Source organism: Eucyclogobius newberryi, unplaced genomic scaffold (assembly GCF_026437365.1).
Source record: "Eucyclogobius newberryi isolate DKJ021-1_F unplaced genomic scaffold, fEucNew1.0.hap1 SCAF_8, whole genome shotgun sequence".
In the NCBI taxonomy this organism is placed as follows: Eukaryota; Metazoa; Chordata; class Actinopteri; order Gobiiformes; family Gobiidae; genus Eucyclogobius; species Eucyclogobius newberryi.
Genome location: NW_027316500.1, coordinates 7,707,152 through 7,731,868, shown reverse-complemented (window position 1 = coordinate 7,731,868; position 24,717 = coordinate 7,707,152). Strand labels below are relative to the sequence as shown.

Genomic DNA, 24,717 nt, shown 5'->3' with positions numbered 1-24,717 from the left:
ATTCACATGTCTTGCCTAGTGTGAAACATAACGTGGGACTTCCAAGCCACTCCAGGGAGTCCGGACATGTAAATTTCCAGGCCAAAAGGGGTTGTCAGGCTGTTAGAACTAAATCTGATTAGAAATAGGATTGAAAGTTAAAAAGTAAAGGGCCAGATTATATTTTTTCCACAACAGGTCATTGCTTGGTTATTTATTCTTTCATACGTTTTGCGAGTAGTTGATCCATTGGCCTTAGGTGTACGTGTACAATACTTTTATACTCACAATCGTTAAGGGTCAATTTAGAATGAGGAGGAAGAGGGTTGGTTTATTTCATATACAACTTTACAAAATGTAATAAATAAAAAATAATAGAAATTAAAAAGCCCTCTGAACCCTGTAATATACCGTACTGACCGATGGCACAGTAAAGCTTTAATAACCCAGTGCTTATTTAAGTTCCTCTCAGTCGTCATCCTCCTCTTCGTCTGTCTCGTCCTCCATCTCCTCTTTGACCGCTTCCTTCACCACCAGCTCGTCCTGGAGTTCCTGCTCCTTCTCCACACTGGGGTCCAGGGCCTCCGTGATCTCAGGGCCGCTCGGGTACTCCCTCTGAGGCGGATGTGGCACAGGTGGGCTGTAACCCCCACCCGTGTACTTCAGGCCCCAGCCGATGTAGATGTTTTCAAACTTTCTGCGAATGGTTTAGCAGCACAAGAGTCAAGCAAATAAGACTCATCGACCTACATCGACCTACGTTGATGTAATCCCTCATTTGTCCAGGAACTATTTAAAATTTGAACTGTTAAGATAACAGGATATTTTATACTTAAGACCCCTTAGAACACTGGCAGAGTTTGTTCTCTGCAGACAGTGAAGTATTTAGTTACAAAATACTTAAAAGCTAATAGTTTTGTAACATATTGTTGCAGAGTCGAATCAGAGTACTGTATTCTGAATACTGAGAATACATTTACAGGTGTAACAAAACACAACATAGGATTTAGCATTATGCTTATTGCACCATTTGACTTATCACTATGACACAAATGCACACACTGGAAGAATTGTTCTAATACACCACGCAGATCAAAGACTGAATTGCACAATGAAGAGTCGTGATGTATTCCTTTGATTTTTAGTGAAGTAACTGCATTCTGAATGCCTCCTAATAAAAGTGTAACTGTAATGACCAACATCACAGGATCTCTCTGGGTGGAGTCTGCATGTTCTCCCTGTGTTACCGTGGGTTCTCTGGCTTCCTCGCACTGTCCAAAGACATGGAGGGCAAAATTGGCAACTCTAAATTGGCCCTAGTAATGTGAGAGTGAATGTTTGTCTGTGTGTCTCTGTGTTAACCCTGCGACGAGCTGGCCCCCGCCTAAGGCCCAAAGTCACTGGGATAGGCTCCAGTCACCCGCGACCCCTAACGGGAACAAGCGGTTGAAAATCATCCATCCATCTTCTACCGCTTTATCCGGGGCCGGGTCGCGGGGCCAGCAGTCTAAGCAGGGACTTCCTCCTCCCCAGACACTTCCTCCTACTCCTCCGGGGGGATCTCTGTCTCGGTTGAAAATCAATGGTCTGAATACATATTTTGGTACATGCTTTTAGGTACTTCCCAACACTGTCTCCAGAGGACATTATAGCATGTGATTGCCTCCATAATAATTGAGACCATGTGCATGATGATTCTGATTAAATTGTGTTTAAATCTCTGCACATTTGGAAACAAAGAACAACAAAAATAGTAATTTCATTCACCCTATTTGCTGTTTGAGCGGAGGATTGCTGAACTGAATTTCATTGTTCATTTTATCTGACAATAACAAATAAATTATATTGTACAGTCAAAATTGTAGTGGTGGACAGTCTTACTTTCCAAAGGCGTAAGCGTAAGCCCCGGGCCACAGATTGGAGCGGACATAGGCCACAGCATGTTCTGGAGTCAGGCTGGACGATATCTTCAGAGTCCACGGAGGTGTGTGGAACAGCTCTACAACACAGATATTCATCCACAGATTCACAACATAAAAAAATATGTTGTGTCATCTGGACTCTTTTTAGAAAAGCAAACATTTTGTTTTTCTAAAAACAGAGTCCTGATGATACAACAGAATCTTTTCTACAATGGAACTCCTGGACGAATGAGGGATTACACTGACTTGATCTATGAAACATTCCCTTTGTAATCCCCATGTACCTGCGTCTTGGGCCAGTGTTGTGAGCAGTGGAGGCCCCGGCTCTGGCGCTGTTTCCTCCGGTTCCTCCACTTTCTCCTCCTCATCGTTCAACTCCTCAGCTTTAATTGTGAGGTTCACCCACGTACAGCGACCCTGCAGCATCAGCAAGAATACAATACATCATTAACAACTGCAGATTAGAGATCAGGAGTTACAGGACGTCACTGCAGGAGACACGGCAGGTGAATAGGAACAAATATTAACTTCATAGATGTGTTTGATAATTCCTCTGTTCATGATGAAAGTTGACAAGTTTTTCATCATGTTAAGTTTTTTATTTTTTAAATAAGGCGCTGTAAGCATAAAAACAACAAAAATTCCACATGTTTGAGACATAAAAAAATAAATAGAAAAAAATTACAGTCAGTTTTTTGTTGCCACATTAGAGACAAAACAATGTATAGAGTTTTTGGATCTGATTTAGTATTTGAGTAAGCTAGATCTTACTAAAAATTTGTGTAAAAAAATAAAATGTTTCCACAGTGGGGCACGGTGACAGGCCGGGCCTTTCTGTCTGGAGTTTGCATGTTTCTCCCTGTGTCTGGGTGGGATTCCTTCAGGCTCTGGTTTCCCCCAACAACCCAAAAACATGCATCAGGTAAAATCCTCCGGCTACAGCAGTCCTGACCAAATCTACCAGAGATGTGGATCTGGTTCTGCTCCTCCTGACAGTTTCCCCAGCGGCATTGAAGAATGGGTCGAATGGGACAATAAAGTGTAGGCAGGTGTCGTTCAAATGTTGCCTGACCTGTTCCAGAATGTGCTGCGTGTGGTGAACCCAAAGGGACAGAGACTTGGACAGTTTGGCAGCAGAGATGCCCTCAAACTCTGGGTTGACCTCGTAACTGTCCTGGGGCAGCTCATCCTCCTCGAATCCCTCCTCTTCTTTGAAATGGTAAAAACCCAGTGGACTCACCTGCAGAGAGGAGCAAGAAATCAAACTCAGATTGAAATCACAATTTGAAGCACAAGCCTGCAATTCATTCAATTTAAAACCTGCTAAACATAAAAGAAGTGGGAAATATTTGTCAAAATTGTTGTTTAGAATATGCAAAATTATTTAGAATTTGTTCCACTTTGAGGGTATATTTTAGATTTATTTGCCATTTTACGTAACTGTTTTTTTGTGTGATTGTTTTCTAGATTTTCTTGTTAAGATATCTTTATCATTAATATTTTCATCTCATAGTGTGGATCTCTACATATTTTGAAATCAATATTAGTAAAGGTTTATCAGTAATTGTTCAGTCTTTCCACAAATGTCAAACACACATAAAAAGGTGGAGTCTTGATTAGAAAAAAAAACCACATATAATTGATCCCTCTCACCTGCGTCCCCGCGGAGATTCGAGCGATCTGAGCCCTGAGGTAGTTTGCTTCGTTGCCGGGGAAAGGCGGGTAGCTCATGATGGGAGCGTCAAGTCGCCCAGTGAAGAACTTCCTGATCTGCCGCGCGCAGGTGATCTGTGCCGGAGTCACCGATGGAAGCTTGGTCCACGGGAAACCTGGCTCTTTACTGACATAGTACACACATTTGTTTGTGCCCGTACCAGGCGCCTCTACAGGGACGACCGGAGGAGGTTTGTAGGTCGACTGAGGAATGTCAATCTAAAACAAATTAGACATGTTATCTTCTCAAACTTTACCAGATTTTCCAGATCTGATCCAAGCCAGTGCCACAAACATAACATTATAAATCAAGTCAAAGTAGATCCAAGAGCCAAAAAAGTGAATACATTTTTTAAAGGTGCCATAAAATGCTTTTTTTCACGTTTTGTAGTCTATCTTAAGTGTATAATTGATAATAATAAGGGTTGTGCAACACCCTTAACATAATAGTTAAGAAATATCACCCAGACCTTGGACCCCCTCACCAACCTGGAAATGCAGACGGCTCGGTTTGATATTCGCCCCCACCCTTGCGAAGAGCGATCTGGCTCCCCCGCCCAACCCGTGACATAGTCTCAGAGCGTGTGTGTGCCCCGCCCACCCGTGGCGTCGTCTCAGAGCGCGTGTGTGCCCCGCCCACCCGTGGCGTCGTCTCAGAGCGCGTGTGTGCCCCGCCCACCCGTGACGTAGGCCCCACAGCTGTGTGCTGTAAGCTCCGAGGAGCAGCGCGGAGTGAGTGAGAAAGAGTCTACTTTGAGACTGAATAAAAACGTGTTGATTCTACAGCGTTCGCAGAACAGATATTTATATATATATATATAAAAGTCTTATGTCCATCGCGCTCTTATTTCCTGTTTTTTCGGTATCGGATAGAACTTCTCTCCGTTTATTGTCCCGGTTGCTGCATCAACTGCCACATAAACCTTCACCATTGTGATAATAGTAAAGAGTGCGATATCATTAATGAAGTTTTGGGCCTCTTTGAACCGTGTTTCGTCGTAAATCGAAACAGAAAAACTACGGGGCTTGAATGGGAGACACGAGCAGCGCGGAGCCGGGGGGAAGAGGGCGGGAGGCGAGAGGGGGGATGATGACGCGTGCTTGCCCTTATGACGCGGTCTTGCCCCACCGTCCGTCAGTTTGGCGATTCGAGGAAAGGAATATAAGATAGCTTGTAATATAGCTAAACACTGCGGGAATCAATCAAAAAAACACTCTGGGTACATATATGAAGCACAAATAGCAATGTAAGAAGGTTAAAAGCTCTGAAAAGTCGATTTAGCATGTTATGGGACCTTTAAATATGACTGATATGACGAATTATTGCATTGTTTATATAATTTTTGACACACTAATGTGTTAAATTAAAAATCAACATGCCAGAATGTATTAGTCAAATTGCGTCCAGACTACATCAAGACTAATCAAGAACAATCAGACTTTTAAAACATTTTTATTTATTTTTTAAAACGGGGAAAATTGACAGAGAAATTACGTTTATTTAGTTTGTTGTGATATTGATTATTGCATTAGACAACATTGTGATTGTCATATTTTTACGATATATTTCACAGCCTTATTAGAAATATATCTGCACAAAAAACTATTCTACATCAAACCCAATAAAAAAACAGCTAATCTAGTGCTAATAAAAATGTGCATTCTTCACTGTCATTATTACTGGGTCTATTAATGTGAAACAGAACTGAAAAAGAATCAAATGTCCAGTTTCATGATGTGTAAGTGGCTCTCAAGAGTAAGACCCCCTCATTCTCAACATTCATAAACCCATGGATAAAGAAGTGGACTCTCACCTAAGTGTATCTCACCTCAGTCTCCTCTTTCTCTTCGTCTCTCTCTCCATATGCCTCTCCCTTGCTCTGCTCCTGCTCCTCCTCCTCCTCCTCGCTCCGCTCGTCCTCCTCCTCCTCTCCCTCTCTGTACTCCACCTCTGCGATGATGTAGTTGCTCTCCATTCCCAGGATCTTGCCCCAAAATCGACAGCGGGGCAGAGTGTTATTCTTCACCAGCTGCCTCAGAGCCAGAAACACTCTCTGCAGCTCCCCGCGGCCCGGGCCCACACCGATCTGCTCCAGGTAATGGGCCATCTGAGTCAAATTGGGCAGTGCTGGCTCCAGCTGCAGAAGAAACAGAATCAACTCAGAGCTATCTAAAGATTTGCGTGAACATAACCACTGTTCCCCTAACACACAGACAAACAAGTTGCCAATTTTGCCTAACACATGCATGTCTTTGGTAACACAGGGATGACATTCAGACTCCACCCAGAGAGATCATGTGATGTTGGTCTGGCCAAGTTCCTAGTTTGTAAATTTCACTCACTGTCAATAGCTTGTAATATGTTTACGCCATATCTGAGAACACAGAAAAGAGTGAAATGCTACATACAACATGTAAAACGTCCTGTTAGTAAAGTAGAAGACTAAACTATAAACCCATAATCACTATAAAAGAGGAAAACATAATTAGGACTCACAGAAGGAACTACCTAGAATGAACTGGCTCAAACAAAGATGAATAATAGATTTTTGCAGTTATAAAATAGTGACTAAACCTAAATATTAAAGCAGTCTTTAGCTGTGGATATTTATATACCAGCTCGTCTTCCTGGTCTTGTTCCTCAGGGAAGATGAACAGTGATCGCTGTTGTTCGGCGAGTGTCACAGCAGGGTCATCTTCGCTCATGTCCCTCAGCGTGCTCTGTTTGCTCTCAAACTGGGCACGCTTCACTTCGCGACTGATGTCCTCAAACACGTCCACGGCATCAGGAGGACGCTCATCCATGATCTTCAACAGCACCTGCGTCAAGTGGTCATAACTGCAACATAAAACCAGGTTATATGTGACGATATAACGTACCGAGTAACGTACATGTGACGCTGTATTTTTATTGAGTGACACAGCCACTATTAGTTCTTGCAACTCATTTTTAGGCCCGAGCGCCACAAGCTGGCGAGAGGCCTATTAGTTCCGTAAGGCCGTGCGAAGTGCTACGAAAGTGCACACAAAGCCGAAATCGAGCCAAAAGGGCCAAAAACACAAAGTGGGCGGAGTCCACTCAAAATGAACGAAAGTACCCGTCAGTGACCAGGGACCCACACCATGAGGTTCCAAAAATGTATAGTTTATGATATTTGAATAATGGGAAACATTGTTTTCGCATCGGAATATTCTTCTTCTTCTTCTTTCTTTCTTCTTCTCGGGACCAACCCCCCTATTTTTCACCCAGTGAACATTGACAAAAAGTCAAGAAAATTTGCACACCTCTAAAAATCGTCTCTCTGTACATTCTGGCTATCTCCTTTTTCCAAAATCATCATAATCATAAAATCATAAAAATCATAAAAAAAATCATAGAATCATGAAATTTTGTGCAGAGGTATATATATACATGTTTATATGAAAGAGGAACTTCATGAACGATCAGGACATGCACTGGAATCGCTTTAAATTAACTTGTTTTGACTTTATTCGGCTGGATTGAGTGTTTTTGTCGTGTCGTTGCGATGTGTCTTGGCTCTGAGTCCCCCGGCTCCGGCCCCGCCCCCCGGCCGGCGCCGTACCGCGTTTACACAAAGGAGGAACTAATGAAACTGCGGAGAACAGTCGTCTTACCCGGAGATCGTGACGTTATCCCGGCGGACATCCTAAGGAAAACGCAACGAAGCAGACGGGCTGGACGTAAACTCCGAGAGAAGAGAGGAGAAAACAGGAAGTCGGTTCCCACCGTAGTCATGGTTAACGTGAGGTCCCTTCAAAATAAAATGACGGAAATAGCGAGCCTCATGCGGTCCCAGAGGATTTATAGGGACCGCAGTGTCTTGATTTTCACAGAGACCTGGTTAACAGCAGAAATGCCAGACTCTATTGTAGGTTTAGACAATTTTCATCTGCTGCGGGCAGACAGAACGAGAGAATGCTTGAAGAAAAGAGGTGGAGGTCTGGCGGTGTATGTGAACACGAGCTGGTGCAAACCCGAACACTGCACAGTGAGAGAGCAGCTATGTAACAGGGATATTGAACTATTGGCTATTGGCATGAGGCCATATTATTTGCCCCGGGAGTTCTCACATGTGATTTTGATCGCAGTCTATGTGGCCCCGTCTGCCAATGCTGAATATGCTTGTGAAGCACTGCTCTCCTGCACTTGTAGGCTGCAAACACAGCACCCACAGGCTCTCTTCCTCGTCTCTGGTGACTTTGACCACGCTTCTCCCTCTTCTGTTCTACCAACATACACCCAGTATGTTACCTGCCCCACCAGAAACAATAGAACATTGGACTTGTTTTTTGCCAACACCAAGGAGGCTTATTCCTCTTCCCCCCTCCCTCCCCTGGGCAGCTCGGACCACAACCTTGTACATCTGAGGCCTGTGTATGAACCCATCGTGCGCAGGCAGCCTGTGGTGTCCCGTGAGGTGAGGATGTGGTCTGCTGAGAGCGAGGAGGCTCTGAGGGACTGCTTCAGCACCACTGTCTGGACTGAGTTTTATGACCCACATGGGGAGGACATCAACACCATCACAGAGTGCATCACGGACTACATCAACTTCTGTTTTGAAAACATTGTTCCCTCCCGGACGGTGCGGTGTTTTCCAAACAACAAGCCATGGATTAACCGTGAACTGAAGGCTCTGCTGAAGGAGAAGAAGAGAGCCTTCAGGTCAGGGAACAAGGAGGAGCTGAGGACTGTGCAGAAGGAGCTGAGGAGGAAGATCAGGCAGGCTGAGGCCGGCTACAAGAGGAGGATGGAGGAGCAGCTGCAGCAAAAGAACATTCAGGGAGTGTGGAGGAGCCTGAAAACCATCTCGGGCTTCAAAATCCCCCCTGCCCAGACAGAGGGGGATCTACGGTGGGTGAATGATTTAAATGCTCACTTCTTGAGGTTTGATTGGTCACCTGCCCTTCCCCCTGCACAGCTGCATGCTCCCTCTTCCACAGCTGGACAATGCCCTGCATCTGTTCCTCTTCACTTCTCTGCCCCGGACCATCAGCTCCCCACTTCGCCTGGACTCACCCATCCCCCCAGCACACAGTTCCCCTGCCAACCACTGACTGTCACAGCAGCACAGGTGAGGATTGAGCTGAAGAGGATTAAAGTGAGGAAGGCAGCAGGACCTGACGGCATCAGCCCCAGGCTCCTTAAGTCCTGCGCAGATGAACTGTGTGGAGTTATGGAGGATGTCTTTAACATGAGCCTGAAGCTGAGGGTGGTACCACAGGTCTGAAAGTCCTCCTGTCTGGTCCCCAAAGACCTCAACAGCTTCAGGTAAGTGGCTCTCACGTCCCACCTGATGAAGACACTGGAGCAGCTGGTCCTGGACCATCTCCGCTCCACCGTGAGCTCAGCCATGGACCTGCTGCAGTTTGCATATCGGCCTGGCATCGGAGTGGAGGACGCCGTCATCTCCCTGCTGCACCGCTCTCTCTCTCACCTGGAAAAGCCTGGCAGCTCTGTGAGGATTCTGTTCTTCGATCTTTCCAGCGCCTTCAACACCATCCAGCCGCTGCTCCTGAGGGACAAGCTGGAGACGGCTGGTGTGGAGTATGACCTGGCAGAGTGGATCCTGGACTACCTCACAGACCGACCCCAGTTTGTGAGAGCACGGGATTGTGTGTCTGACACTCGGACCTGCAGTGTGGGGGCGCCCCAGGGCACTGTCCTCGCGCCCTTTCTCTTCACCCTTTACACTGCAGACTTCAGACACGACACGGACAGCTGTGTCCTGCAGAAGTTCTCTGATGACTCTGCCATCATCGGACTTATCACGGACGACGATGATGCGGAGTACAGAGGACTGGCGCAGGACTTTGTGGACTGGTGTCAGCGGAACCACCTCCTCATCAACGCGGGGAAGACCAAGGAGATGGTGGTGGATTTCCGCAGACGCCACCCCACTGCCCCCTCACCAGTGAGGGGGCAGTGGACTCATAACACAGACGCACTGTACAGGAAGAGCCAGAGTCGGCTCTACCTCCTGAGGAGACTCAGGTCTTTTGGAGTGACAGGGCCACTCCTGAAGACCTTCTACGACTCTGTGGTGGCATCAGCTCCTGTAGGTGTGGCCTGCTGGAGCAGCAGCATCACAGAGCGGGAGAGGAGGAGGTTGGACAAAGTCATCAAGAAGTCCAGCTCCGTCCTGGGCTGTGCTCTGGACTCGGTGCAGGAGGTGGGGGACAGGAGGGTCCTGGCTAGATTCACATCTATGCTGGACCATGAGTGTCACCCCCTGCAGGACACTCTGTCTGCTCTGGAGAGCAGCTTCAGTGAGAGACTGATCCACCCTCGCTGTGTGAAGGAGAGGTTTCGCAGGTCTTTCCTGCCTGCTGCTGTCAGACTTTATAACAAACACTGTTAGTCCTGAACACTCGCAATACTGACCTAACCATGTGCAATTCCGTCATATGTGCAATTGCTGTTGTAATTCATGTGCAATTCATAGGCAATTACTGTGAAATTCATGTGCAATTATGTGCCATCGTGACACATATTCATGTGCAATTACTGTCGTGATCACATGCAATGGTATTTATGTATTTATTTATTTATTTGTCTATGGGAGTTTTTATTTATAGGAGATCTACTGAAAGTGTTTTTCAGACTTCCTATAAGTGATCTGTTCTTTTCCTCTGTATCTACCTCTGTATCTTCCTGCGTTGCATCAATGAAATTTCCCCATGTGGGACAATAAAGGAATATCTTATCTTATCTTATCTTATCTTATATGACAAGAGAAGTAAAAAATATTATTACTGCAACGCCGTCTGCACTAAGCATGATTCAGGAGTTTTTCCAAACGTCGTACTTTACAAACTCCTCTCAGGGCGTTGGCCCTAAAAAGCTGAAATTTGGTGAAAATGATTCACCAAATTTTATATCTGTCATGGTCTCTGTGCGGCGAAGCCACAAACTGTAGCTAGAATTTCAGAAATTTCCCAAATTTTAAATTTGCTGCCGTTAGCGCAGATAAAGTCCGAATTGCGTCAAATTAAAATCAGTTGTTAAACTCTTTGCCCTAAACCTACTTGAAGTGAAATAAAATAATTTGCCGCAGCAGCTCCCCCTACAGAGTGAAATACAATTTTTATATGGAGGGTAAAATGTTTTATTTTTGCGAAATTTTACGAAATTTGGCACAAAATTCAATTTTGGCCTCCCGATCAAAAAAGTCAATGAGACCCATGTCATATTTGTTACGGCTATGCCGTAGCAATGACAGAAACCTCCCATGTTATTCCAATGGGGAAATCGCCAAATCTCTGAAATTTAAATTTTAAATGCTCACACTTTATACTTTTACTAACTTCTCCAAGGGCGTTAGCCAAATTTTTATTCTAAGAGTCACGGACATCATCGTATGGCCATGCAATGCAGACACTCCCAATGGCTTCTTGCAATGGCTTCTTGCCATTGCACAGCGTCTGTTTCATATCGTTCATATCGTTGTTTCATATCAATAGAAAGCTTCTACTTAAAAGGACTGCCTTTTACTATATTGATATTGTAGTCGACTAGTGAGTGATTAATTTTTCAATCAGCCAACTATTCAAACTAATATTTTTATTGTACACTGATTCTTTTAAATAGATCCATCACCAAATGAAGTTAAGTAAGTAAATATGGTGACTTTCATAGTTTTGGCCGGGGTGCAACTTATACTTATATACTTATACTCCGGAGCGACTTATATGTGATATTATATGTTATTTTCACACTTGGAACTAATTTCATACTCCAGTGCAATTTATATGTTTTTTTCTTCTCTATTATGCATTTTTTGGCTGGTGCGACTTATACTCTGGTGCGACTTATAGTCTGGAAACTACGGTACAAACGATTTGTGTTATTGAGACCATTTTTCTACTCTTTTTTGACTTTTGATTTGATAATGCCACTGTCATTGTCATGAAAAGGTATTTTTGTATGTGTTTTAAAGGCTGTATCCTCTCACATAAAATATAGATTATGTTTTTTAGGAAAAAATTCACAATTTCCAGTCAATAAATCGCTGCAGCCCTATTGATAAAACGTGTTAGCTGTTCCACTCACAGGTTGGTGTTTGTTTTGGTGCTGGACTTCATAAGAAAAGACTTTAACGCCATAGAAAAGTGTTGCGGGTTGTTCTGGTCCTGGTCCTGGTTCTGGTTTGTTTCCACCGCAGACATTCTTCCTTTCTGTGAAAAGAAACAACACTGCTTAACACATTTTAACTGCTTTTAGATTTGGAAGTCTTTTTACTCTGCTAAGGCAGATTTTTGGTGTTCCTCACTTTTTTACTTTTACTGTAGCTGTATATATTTCATTTAATTTCAAAATTTTCAAATTTAAGTGAGATTTGAGAAGTTTGACCTTTAACTACCAGCTTCATTAGTTTCAATGTTAATTTTAAATATAACAGTTTTCCATTGCTAGTGTGAAATGGGGATGAAAGAGAAGGGAGGACATGCAGTAAATTGTCTGAGCCAGGATTCAAACTCACGCCACGTGAAGCCTGGCATATGTCCTGCCAAATCTATTAATGCCTAAAATGACAAAATATTAATGCTCAAGTATCTAATGTTATCGATGTAAATCCCAGGAAATGAGTGCTGAGTCCCAAGCCTTAAGAAAGCAATAGTTTGAAAAGCTAGAGTATTGTAGATTTGCTCCAATTCATTGTGTAGTCTGAAGTAGCTGAGAATTAGTTTATAATTTGAACTGCTTCATTTAGTGATTGTTGGGTTTTTGTAAGTTAAGTAGAATGTCATCTGTGTACAAGCTAATTCTATGTTGTGCATCAGTGGTATGTATTCCTTCACTGTTGTTACACTGGCGTATGGTGGCTGCAAGTGGTTCTATAAATAAAGCAAAAAGGGAGGGCGAGAGTGGGCATCCTCGGTACAGAGTGAAAGTGGGTGTTACCATTAGTTGTGACTGTGGCCTTGGGTGAAGTGTACTGTTCATAATTTTATTGTGTTCTGCATGTTAATTTAACTGTTTTATATTGTCATGTTTGAAATCTTGAGACCATTTTTTGATCGATACCAACTTTGAATGTCACCCTCTTTCATAAGTGGGAGGACATGAATAACATAACAGTACTCGTACTAGTAAGAATGATACAGGAGTGTATGAAATAAAAATGTCCAATTTACCTTATTAGATTGCATAGTCTGCGGAGGTTCCTATTTCGTTCCTATTTCTATTTTGATCGGGATGGATAGGAGGGAGTGTGATATTTTCTAGTCTATGGGCAAGTGCTTTGGTGATTATTTTAAAATCTGTGCTGAGTAATGAGAGAGCTCTATAGCTGGTAGGTTGTATGGGGTCTTTGTTAGGTTTGAGAAAGATTGTTATTCCTGCTGTATTTATATGGGTAGGAGTGGTGATAGTAAATTCCAAACGTGCTTGTAAAAATCAGGTGGGTATCCATCTGGTCCAGGAGCTTTGTTATTTGGCATGTGAAGAAGTGCTTTATGAAAATGTTGCAGTGTTGGTGGAGCATCTAGCATATTGTCCAGCTTTGAGAGTAACAGTTCAGATCCATTCAGGTTCATAAAGAATGTTCAATACCTCCCTATCATCTCGTTAAATTCTGGGTATTTTAGTAATTAAAGATTGAAGCACCATCTGGAGGTAGATTTGATATTGTTGTGATTTATATTCTAAAGTAGAATGGTAATTTTTGGATGCAAGAAGAGAACAGGACTGCCTTTTGTTTGTGTATAATGCTCTAGTTGGAATTGTGCCTGATTATTTTAACTTTGATAAATGCCATAGATGCCACGCACATTTCACATAACAATTGTCCAAGTATTTTGTGAGAGCATGCATTTTTATCAAATTATTTAAGTTTGGGTCCAGAACAGTACCGTAACTAAAGCTGAAGCTCATAATTTAGAAGTGTGAGAAAAATAGCAGACGATGGTAGCAGAAACAGACAGTAGGTAAGAGACGGTAGCAGCTGGACCGTTATGGGCTGTGCTGTACTGTGCTGTTTTGGTTCTTCTTCTTCTTCTTCTTCTTCTTCTTCTTCTTCTTCTTCTTCTTCTCCTTCTCCTTCTCCTTCTCCTTCTCCTTCTCCTTCTCCTTCTCCTTCTCCTTCTCCTTCTCCTTCTTCTCCTTCTTCTTCTCCTTCTTCTTCTTCTTCTTCTTCTTCTTCTTCTTCTTCTTCTTCTTCTTCTTCTTCTTCTTCTTCTTCTTCTTCTTCTTCTTCTTCTTCTTCTTCTTCTTCTTCTTCTTCTTCTTCTTCGTGTGTTCCCCTTGGCGCACTGGTATAAATTTGAGGGTCGTGACTTCCTCTTCCCTTTTGACAATTCCGTGTGGGGAAGAGGTCAGTCATCCCTCGTAATCCTGTTTTATGTGTTATATATTGATGTGAACATTGTCATCTACTTTGTAGTTTGGGCTGGATCTGCGGTGCAGTGGCACATGTTAATTTTCGCAGTTTTTATGTTGACCAGAATAAACAGAGTGTGCATATATATATATATATATATATATATATATATATACAGTCCCGTCCAACTTACGGTGGAAGCTCCTGTCATATACCAAATACCAGAGGTGCAAAATGTCAGCTCCTGGTAGACAGAACAGTCGCACTGGACTGCAGAACCCGACACATCAACCTGAGCACTGTCATTTTGGTTGGAAATATACCCTAAAATAAACCTAATCAGTGTCCAAAGAAAAGAGTTTCTTACCTTGATTGGTCGGTGAAGACCCTTGATTTGATCAAAAAAGACAATTGAACTGTTGTTTGTCTTCAAAGTATGTATATGTTTTACGCTATACAGTTAAAAATAAATTGTAATTTAAAAAAAGAAGAGAGAGAAAGAGTCAGCTGAACTCAACTCGCTGTTGTTGTTGTTGTTGTTGCTGCTACTTTTAATGGTGGCTGGCAACCAATTTCATCTTCTATGGTGTTTTATAGCGGCTGGTATCCGAGTGTGGTGTTGTTGTTTTTGTTGTCGTCGTCGTTGTCTTATTGCGGTTGGTATCCAAGTGTTACATTAGCATTAGACTTTGTGCTTTAGCCATCTACTTTAAGGTGATGTTCTAGATCTTGGCTTTTAAATAACCGAGTCCTGACATCACGGTTACGGTTGTTATTCCATTGCTTGGATGTAAGTCTGAGGAATAAAGTCTGGCGGTAATGCAATTCTGGGAATGAGCAGCAGGATGAGGCTGAAGCTATTGATATCCGGGGTGAGAGCAGAGACTGTAAGGTGATCATAAAGCTTGCACAGGATAGTGCATCCTTTAAGGAGTGGAATTCAGTGGCATTGTCAAAGAGCCTAACTGTAGCTGTGGGAGTGATCAAGAGTGCGAGTATCCTTAGAGATGGCTCGCTGCTGGTCGTGTGCAAGGACGCGGCTCAGCAACGGAAGGCGATTGGAACTAAACGTCTGGGTGGAAAGGACATTCTTGTGTCTGATGCTGAAAGAAACATGGTCAGAGGAGTTATCGTAGGCGTCCCTACGGCGACGTCTGTGGATGAAGTTAAGGAGAATTTGACTGGAGCTAAGGTGCTGGACGCTAGGCGGTTGAAGGTGACCCGGTCTGGGGTAAGATGTGACAGCTTGTCGGTAATGGTAACACTTGAAGGGAGGTGCCTGCCTAGTAAGGTGTTCATTGGGTTCATGTGCCATGACGTTAGGCCATATGTTCCACCGCCCCTGCGTTGCTTTAAGTGCCAGCGCTTTGGGCATATTGCAGCGGTCTGTAGAGGGAGGCAAAGATGTGGTAAATGTGCAGGAGATCACGAGTATGGGATGTGTGACCTGGGAGCAAAACTGAAGTGCTGTAACTGTGGGGAAGAACATAGCTCTGCCTACGGGGGATGCAGGTTTAGCAAAAGAGCTGCTGAGGTGCATAAAATAAAGGTCTCTCAAGGTATATCCTATGCAGATGCAGCCAAGAAAGTTTCAAGTAACGAGTTTAGAGTAAATACAGAGAGAGGAGCCAGTGCTGCTCCCAGCCAGGGTGAAATGAGAAAGGCCAGCGTGGCTCCCAAGAAGTGTGAAGGTTTCAAGAGTGGAGGTCCCAAGTGTGCAGGTTCCAGAATTAATGAGAATACCCTGGTTGTGGGTAGAGAGGATTTTGTACTTTTTATGGTGGATGTTGTAAACTGTGCTGCTCAGACTCAAAGCAGAACTGAAAGGATCAGGATCATTGCTAAAGCTGCAGGGAGATTCCTTGGAACAAAGGAGCTTGATTGGGCAGATATAGAAAACAGGCTAAAGGCGCTAAATGGGAGTCGGAGTGATGGGGGTCTGCTTTTGGGGAGTCAGAGTGATCAGAGTGACGAGCTGGGGGTGGGGGTGGTCTCCTGTCCTCGCCCAGTCTCGTAGACGCACGGCTACCAAGCAGCGACATCAGTGGAAATATTAAAGCCTATAGAATGAAGCCTAAAGAATAAAGCTGTACGGTGGAAGCACCGAACGTCAAAGAAGGAGAGGAAGATGAAGAAGGGTCTCCCTGGAATAAAGCCGGTTGTTGTTGTTGTTGTTGTTGTTTTATGGCAGTTGGCATCCGAGTGTTGCATTACCGCCAGACTTTATTCCTTAGACTTTGTGGTGTTTTATGTTGTTGTTGTTGTTGTTGTTGTTGCTGTTTTATGGCGGCTGGCATCCGAGTGCTGCACCACCGCCAGACCCCACTCCTTAAGACTGTTGTTGCTGTTGTTATTGTTGTTGTTGTTGTTGTTGGTTGGTCTCTGAAACAACAACAACTATTCTAGTCACAAAGACATATCATGACCTCATGGGCTTTGTGACACCAAAGCAATGGAAGGAGTACTTTTACGGACTACGACAGAGTCTGAGGACAAAGCACTGGAAGTCAAGGCACTGGAAGAAGAACTTTTAGGACTACGACAAAGTCTAAGGAATAAAGTCTGGCGGTAATGCAACACTCGGATGTCAACCGCCATAAAACAACAACAACAACAACAACACTTCGATACCAACTGCCATAAAACACCAAAGAAGAAGAAGAAGAAGTCGGTGGTACAAATTATAGGGGGGGCTATTTGACCTGACCGTGTTTTTTTCTTTTTTTAAATGTCCAAAATTTTAATTTTTAACATTGACTTTATGGATACATATTTTAAATACACATTTACAACTGAATTAATTAAGTAAACACACTTTATTCCCACTTTTGTTAATAATAATACAATGACTTAGAGGCAGATTCCATTTGTGAGAAAATACATTTGACATAAAATTACATTTTGGGGGGTGAACCTACATTTCGTCTTTTTGTTGCTTTGAAGCTTCAATACATCGTTGTGGCAGTAATTGTTTTGAAATGCTAAAAAACTCTCTCAGCAACGAGCATTAGGCCAACATTAGGCGGCGGGTGCGGAGCATGGGGAGTGCGTACGGGGGAGCGGTGCGCGCCGCAGCCCGTGTGCGCACCGCGGCCCACCGCGCGGCCCGTGCGCACAGTGCGTTGTGATCACGGCGCGCAGTGGCCCGTGCGAGGGAGCACCCGCCCCGTGCTGTGGATTGAGTAAACAAACATGCGCAACAGGTGACATTATTTGGAGAATTCATAACTTCTACTGATAAACATACCAAAGGATGTTCAGGGATGTTCATTAGAGGTGAGCAGGGTCTATCAAGCTACTACCGTTTTATCAACGCGTTAACATTTTATGTGAAGCCAGTCTTTCGTCTTTTGAGGGGGGGAGGGGGTCCAGAGAGAGACGAAAAAAATTACGTCTTTTCAGCTTCAACCCATTTTGAGATGATCCCTTAGTAACAGACGTCTGTAGATGCAGTTTTAAAACACGGCGTGTGTGGCACTTCCGCGTAGGCGCGCGCACATGCCTGTGTCTCTAGCGTAAAAAGCATAGCTCCATGGCGTAAACACTACGTTAAAAAGGGCGCTTTCTGGAGCGCTCCATAGTCGCTATTTTCCTATGGCCCATAGTGACGCAGTCACTTTTGATTGTGATTTGATTGGCTAAAAATCCCCATTGATTTTCTATGAGGCTCTGGAGCGCTATTCAAACCGCCCCACGGGAACGTAGAAAAGTGACGCAGACTGCGCCAGGCAGCAGACCACGCGCCGCGCAAACAAAGTATACATCTATATCTATTTATAGATATATATGGGTTAGGGTTAGTTATTATTTTACACATTTACACTATGGGTTAGGGTTATTATTTTACACATTTACACTAATAAGAATATAAGATTTTCTGAATAAATTATATTGTTTTTAGACACAATTTTTTTTTTACGTTGTTGGCAGATTGACGGGGTGGACCAGCCGCTGCTGAGTCGCCAGCGGGGTCGCCAGGTGTTCGTCCAGCTCTGCGTCCGTGTGTCGCTCCCTCGAGTGCATCGCCTGAAGCTGCAGCTGCAGCTCGACGACCTCGTGTCCTCCAGGTGAAGAGCTCCTTCAGCTCTTGGATTCTTCTTGTCGCCCGTGTTCTGTCTGATCAGCAAATCTTTAAAAACCCTGCTGCAGGTATTTTCTCCTCTACCGTCCCGCACGTGATCAGTCTATAAATCACCACGTTTTACGTTTGCCCGATGCGATACACGCGGTCGACGGCCTGCGCGTCGGTGGCAGGGTTCCAGCTGGGATCGTAGATGATGACGCGGTTCGCCGCTATCAGTGTGATGACGACGCCTCCCACCGGCGTCATCAGGAGGAACATCGTGTAGCTCGGATCCTTCAAGGTGCCATAACATGTCCGAAGTGTATAATTGATCATAATAAGGGTTGTGCAACACCCTTAACATAATAGTTAAGAAATATCACCCAGACCTTGGACCCCCTCACCAACCCGGAAATGCAAACGGCTTGGTTTGATATTCGCCCCCACCCTTGCGAAGAGCAATCTGGCTCCCCCGCCCAACCCGTGACGTAGTCTCAGAGCGTGAATGCCCCTCAGCTGTTAGCTCCGCGGTGCGCCGCTACGCGAGAGTGAGTGAGAAACGATAGAACTTAAGATCAACACTACTTTGAGCCTAAATAAAACTGGTGTTTATTCTACAGCGTGCGCAGAACAGATATATCTATAGATCTATATATATACATACAAAAGTCGTATGTCCATCGCGCTCTTATTTCCTGGTTTTTCGGCATCGGATAGAACTTCTCTCCGTTTATTTTCCCGGTTGCTGCATCAACTGCCACATAAACCTCCACCATTGTGATAATAGTAAAGAGTGCGATATCATTAATGAAGTTTTGGGCCTCTTTGAACCGTGTTTCGTCGTAAATCGAAGCAGAAAAACTCCGGGGCTTGTATGGGGAGATGAGCCTGGAGCCAGCGCGGAGCCGGGGGGAAGGGAGCGGGAGGCGGCAGACGGGAGGGGGGAGGGGGAGGAGTGGAGGGTGAGGGGGGTGGAGAGGGGGGAGGGTGAGGCGTGCTTGCCCTTATGACGCAGTCTTGCACCCACCACCCGTCAGTTTGGAGATTCGCGGAAAGAAGATAGTCTGTAATATAGCTAAACACTGCGGGAATCAATCAAAAAAACACTCTGGGTACATATATGAAGCACAAATAGCAATGTAAGAAGGTTAAAAGCTCTGAAAAGTCGATTTTGCATGTTATGGGACTGCGTGATCCTGCGCTCGCATTCGGCCAAGTGCGTGATCGTTCCGTCCAGCTTTGACTTTGAACCCACCGTTTGTCAAAATCCTTTCGAGTACGTCCAGAACTTTACGGAGAGCAGCCTCGGGTGGTTGCACAGCTTCTTCAGGATCGTCAGCTGGGCGAGCGGCAATTTTCTCGTCATCAGCAACTCTTTGATATGATCCAAGGAGATGAACTGCCGGTAAATGTTCTCCTGCACGTCCAAACGATCAGGATCACCGCTCCGGGATGCTCCTCCTCCGTCTCGGCGATCCACCCGCCGTCGCCCATTTCCCGCGGGGGGCTGCGCGGCTTCAGCTTCTGCACTTCTGCACATCCGCGAGCCGAGCGCCTTCTCTCCATGCACTAACGTTGCCATGGAGACTAGCAGGCGACACACAATGTCACGCAGCTTTGTGAGCGTCCTCCAGGGGGCGCTGTGCCGCATGTGAGCGTCCTCCAGGGGGCGCTGTGCTGCATGTGAGCATCCTCCAGGGGGCCCTGTGCTGCATGTGAGCGTCCTCCAGGGGGCGCTGTGCTGCATGTGAGCGTCCTCCAGGGGGCCCTGTGCTGCATGTGAGCGTCCTCCAGGGGGCGCTGTGCTGCATGTGAGCGTCCTCCAGGGGGCGCTGTGACATCTGCACACTCATAATAGTTGGAGGTTTTGGATCGACACCAGCGACACTGACGTCACTTTGTAGTTTATTTCCATGTCACATTCACATGTTTTTATTGTGAAGGCCTGATCTTAAACAGGAAGTGCTGCAGGAGCCTGTCGTCTCTTCACGCTGACCTCATGATCTTTGTGTGCGCATGCGCTCTGCCGCTCTAGACGCAGGTTCACAAAGTGAAGGTGAAAAATCACACCTCACAACAAACACAACACACAAAAACAACAACAAAGACTACAATTATTAGGCCCGAGCGCCACAAGCTGGCGAGAGGCCTATTAATCTCGTAAGGCCGTGCGAAGCACGGCTGCGAAAGTGCGCACGTAGTGCGCACGAAATCGAGCGCGAAGCGCTCGCCCACTTCCAAACACTCACTAACGCACTCCTTCACTCATGCACGCCCCGTGCATACTAATTAGTAGTAGGAAAATGGAACATTACCGTTGTAAACGGGCGAAGCCCGTGCAAAAGTGCGCACTAAACGAGCACTTTACATTGAGATGACATATAAAGCACTCATTTGCGCTAAGTAGCTCACGAATACGTTCCCCATCTCTTGCATGTTCCGTGCATATAAGCATGTAATGCAAAAATTGAACATTATTACTGTATAGAGGGCCAAAAACACAAAGTGGGTGGAGCCCACTCAAAATTAACGAAAGTACCCGTCAGTGACCAGGGACCCACACCATGAGGTAGGAAAGCGCGAGCGCTTTCCGAAAATGTATAGTTTATGATATTTGAAAAATGGGAAACATTGTTTTCGCATCGGAATATTATTCTTTCTTCTTCTTCTCGGGACCAACCCCCCTATTTTTCACCCAGTGAACATTGACGAAAAGTCACAAAAATGTTCACACCTCTAAAAATCGTGCCTCTCTACATTCTGGCTATTTCCCTTTTCTAAAATAAAAAAAAAATTGGCGCGTCAGCGCCCCCAAATGTACCAAAAATGCATTGAGAGATGGGAAATGACCCAAAAAAAATTTGGCGCAGAGGTAGATGGTGACAAGAGAAGTAAAAAATATTATTACGGCAACGCCGTCCACCCAACCAAATGTCGGCCATATTGCTTCAAAAATGGCTAAACATGACTTCAGAGTTTTTCCAAACGTCGTACTTTTACGAACTCCTCCCAGGGCGTTGGCCCTAAAAAGCTGAAATTTGGTGAAAATGCTACTGAGGAGTGGGACATCAAAAGTTATCCAAATTACATTGATACCTCTCACGGTCTCTGAGCGGCGAAGCCGCAAACTGTAGCTAGAATTTCAGAAATCTCCCATATTTAAAATTTCTGCCGTTTGCGCAGATAAAGTCCGAATTGCGTCAAATTAGAATCAGTTGTTAAACTCTTTGCCCTAAACCTACTTGAAGTGAAATAAATTCATTTGGCGCCACAGCGCCCCCTACAGATTTTATATGGAGGTTAAATGTTTAGTTTTGCGAAATTATATGAAATTTAACACACAACTCAATTTTAGCATCCCCATCAAAAAAGTCAATGAGACCCATGTCATAATTGTTATGGCGTTGCCGTAACGATGACCGAAACCTCCCATGTTATTCCAATGGGGAAATCGCCAGAACATGTTTACACTTTAGACTTTCACAAACTCCTCCCAGGGCGTCAGTCCTATTAACCTGAAATTTGGTGAGACTCATCTTCAGGACCATCAAAAGTTATCCACATTTTCATTCAAAGAGTCACGGTGTCTGTGCGGCAAAGCCGCACATTTTGCCAAGAATTCAAAATAAAATTGCTTTTTGATGGTAAAACAAAGGGGAGAAGATGTGACAGCGTCACAGATTCAGCAGTAGGCGTAATAAAAGGACAATTGGGGCGCGTTAGCGCCCCCTCCTCTTGCGGCGTGGCGGCGGTGTGGCGGCGGCGTGGCGAGGGCCGATCATTGCCGCTTGCGGCTATATTTTATTTATTATTATTATATTTTCCAATTCTTCTTGCAGTATGGTAACTTCTTTTGAGACTTTGTCTCCCTTTTTCCCAATAGTTTCTGTAACACTTGATAGAGTCTTTATGACACATTTCTTTATTCAGTGAATAATTATCATGTCATCCATGTCTTGAATGATCGTCCTTTATAGATTCTTGTTCAATTTCAGCCAAATTTTTTCTTCAAAATGTTTAGACTCTGTTTTAGTCCCATGGCCAGTCTTTCCTCAATTGTAATCTTCATGAATCCTTGATCTTCCTCTCGGATCTTCAGGGCATCTGTTAAACCCCAAACACCAGGCCCCTGTAAGGGTTTACCGGGCCTCTCTGTCGTATGGCTGGTCCGTTGTATCTTCCTACGAACCCGCTTCTGAAACCTCCTCTGCATTCTCCTCTGAAGCTTCCTCTTTCTTTCCTGCACTCACGGGCGTAATGACCAAGCCGTCCGCAATTGTAACATTCTGCTGAAGATCTCTTCGGGTTTCCTTTATTGAAATTACCTCTGTTGTAGTTTTCTCTGCCTCTATCTCCCCAGGTTTGTTGCTGGTTAAAGGCTGGTTTGGTGAAGACAGTCTGTGGTCCCCATGACCCTGTCTGTGGTCCCCATGACCCTGTCTGTGGTCCCCATGACCCTGTCTGTGGTCCCCATGACCTTGTCTGTGGTGGCAGATTCTGAACCTGGTTTGGTTGTGTTTGAGGCAATGGCTGGTTCACTTGAGGATGATTTTGTATCACCATCGCTTGTCTCTTTTCTTTCTTCTTAGTGTCAACCAAATGCACTTGATCTAGCTTTTCCATCACCTCTTGGTCTTGTACCTTTTTCCGATATAGCTCCACGTGATGAGCTATGTGGTCTGTGTAAATCTTATTTGTCACGCTTCCAAGGCCAACAACTTCTGCCAGTTTATTTTTTACTGGTATCGGCAAGCCTTTTTGAATTTTAGCTCGCAGAATTGATTTCTCCATTTGATTCAACTCTGGATTGTTGCCAGTGACATTTCTCCACACTTGATGAGCTTTTGATACGTATGCTCTTGAATTCTCCTCCAGTCCGAGCGGTTGTAGAATGATATTATCTGGATGAACGTTTGTTGGAAACATCTCACTTAATGTTCTCCATATTGTCCCTTTTCGAGCGACGAACAGCTCTGCGTCGTACACTGCTGTCTTCGCATATTGGTTCAGTCCTGCTTTTGTCAAGACTTCTTGCATCCCTGCCATGCCAAGAATAGTTGCTAGTAGTCTCTTCATATCTCCCATTGCTGCTTGTGTCCCCACTAGCATCTCCTCCAGTTTAGCTATCCAGGGGTGTGCGCCATCTTGGAGTATGGGCAACTTTTCCATCAAATCCGACATATCGACATTTTGCCATGGTTTGTATTCCAAACATTGTCCTTTTATTATTATTGGGCACATCTTCTGGTTTATTCCCTTTGTCACTGTTCTGTCACGCAGTTCATAATGCGAAAGCTCTGAGAATGAAAATCGATGTTTACTAGATGCTTTCGGTCTGTTCTCCGCATTTCTCCAGGATGTTGAATCAGAATCATCACTCTGATCTTGAGTCTCTTCATTTGAATCCGATCCATCTTCTGACTCTTCATCGCTGTCCTCTGTTTCAGTGTCATTGTTCTCCTTTTGTGTTTTGCATATCACCTTTAATGACTTCTTGCCTTTCTTCTCCGCGGCAGCAAAACTCTCTTCACAACTGGATTGTATCCATTCGCTGCTCCTTCTTCTTCATCACTTTTGTCATTTTTGGTGGACAATTTTCTGAGTCTTTGTCCCACGGTTTTTGAGCTTGACTTCTTCTTCTTGTTTTTGAGTTTTTGATACATTGTTACAGTTGTTGTAGCTTTACCAGTCTCTATTACTTGTTCATTTTCATCTTCAATTTTGTATCTTCCATCTTGAGTCATCACTGGGAGCTGTGGATATTCTTTTGCAATATCCTGTAATTTCTCGTAAAGTGGCGACATCTTCACTGTTGCCTGCGTATATGAGGATGATCTATTGATCTCTTCCCTCACTTTGTCCACTATTGGCATGTTCTTTTCACTCTCCATCTTCATTTTATCTCTTCGTTCTTTGTTTTTGAACCATTTTACAACTTCGTTTTCGAACAGTTGCATCACTTCCAATTCAATTATTCTCTTCTCTTTGCGTTTCCGTCCAATTCTTCCTCTCTTTTGGTTGGCTTTGTATGTTTCGATCAACACCTGTAGTATTTTAATTACGTCCTTCACAAGATGATTGTTTATCTGCACCAAATCCACTGTAGTATTTAGTCTTGATGTCGCCATCATGCTATATTTTCTTTCTTTAGATTTATTTTATTTTATTTTATTAAATGAATTTACCTCACTTCCCAAGTTATTTAGCTGCTTGGTAAAAACGTCAAAGACCGTTTGCCAACCTCAGCAGATGTGAAAGAAATTGGTGTTCAATGTCAATCAAAAATCTGAATTATAACTAAAGAGTAAAAATAAATCCAATGTCTATCAAAAACCAAAGTTATTTTTATCTAACTAAAGAGTAACAATAAACAAATTCAAAATTATACCTTATCCAATTAACCTTAAGATATGAGAAAATCAAAGCTATATTTTTATTCAATTGAAGTTAAATTTCAGCAAAATCTCAGGATACGCAGTGGATCAACTAAAAATGTAAAATTCTTAATTGTAGTACTATGTCTTATCGTATGGTAAACACCAATAATCAGAAATTGGTGACCAATGTAAATCAGTTCAAAGTTATTTTCTATCTGACTTAACAATACACAATTCCAAAATGTACCTTATTCGACTCAAATTAGGATATTGTATCACTGGTTATTCAAATTAGGATATAATAGGACCAACTTAGTTTTTAT

At 44.0% G+C, this 24,717-nt stretch overlaps 1 protein-coding gene across 1 annotated transcript; it reads right to left on the bottom strand.

Moving 5' to 3' along the window:
* Window positions 1-413: 413 nt before the first annotated feature.
* LOC140351432 (radial spoke head protein 6 homolog A-like) lies at window positions 414-17,977 on the bottom strand. Its single transcript, XM_072437270.1, has 9 exons — window positions 17,891-17,977; window positions 11,686-11,810; window positions 6,231-6,453; window positions 5,444-5,752; window positions 3,555-3,833; window positions 2,974-3,141; window positions 2,186-2,318; window positions 1,861-1,978; window positions 414-676 (listed from the first exon to the last, which is right to left on the bottom strand). Exons 1-9 carry the CDS (start codon window positions 17,975-17,977, stop codon window positions 448-450), a joined length of 1,671 nt encoding a protein of 556 aa, XP_072293371.1. The 3' UTR covers window positions 414-447.
* Between the last annotated feature and the right edge of the window lie 6,740 nt (window positions 17,978-24,717).

Excerpts from the sequence above, each read along its gene's own strand:
- LOC140351432 (XM_072437270.1), bottom strand. The coding sequence starts at position 17,977 with ATGCACTCGAGGGAGCGACACACGGACGCAGAGCTGGACGAACACCTG. Across the intron at positions 11,811-17,890 it reads AGCAGCGGCTGGTCCACCCC|AAAGGAAGAATGTCTGCGGT; the intron begins GTCAATCTGCCA and ends TTCTTTTCACAG. Across the intron at positions 677-1,860 it reads TACGCTTACGCCTTTGGAAA|AAAGTTTGAAAACATCTACA; the intron begins GTAAGACTGTCC and ends AACCATTCGCAG.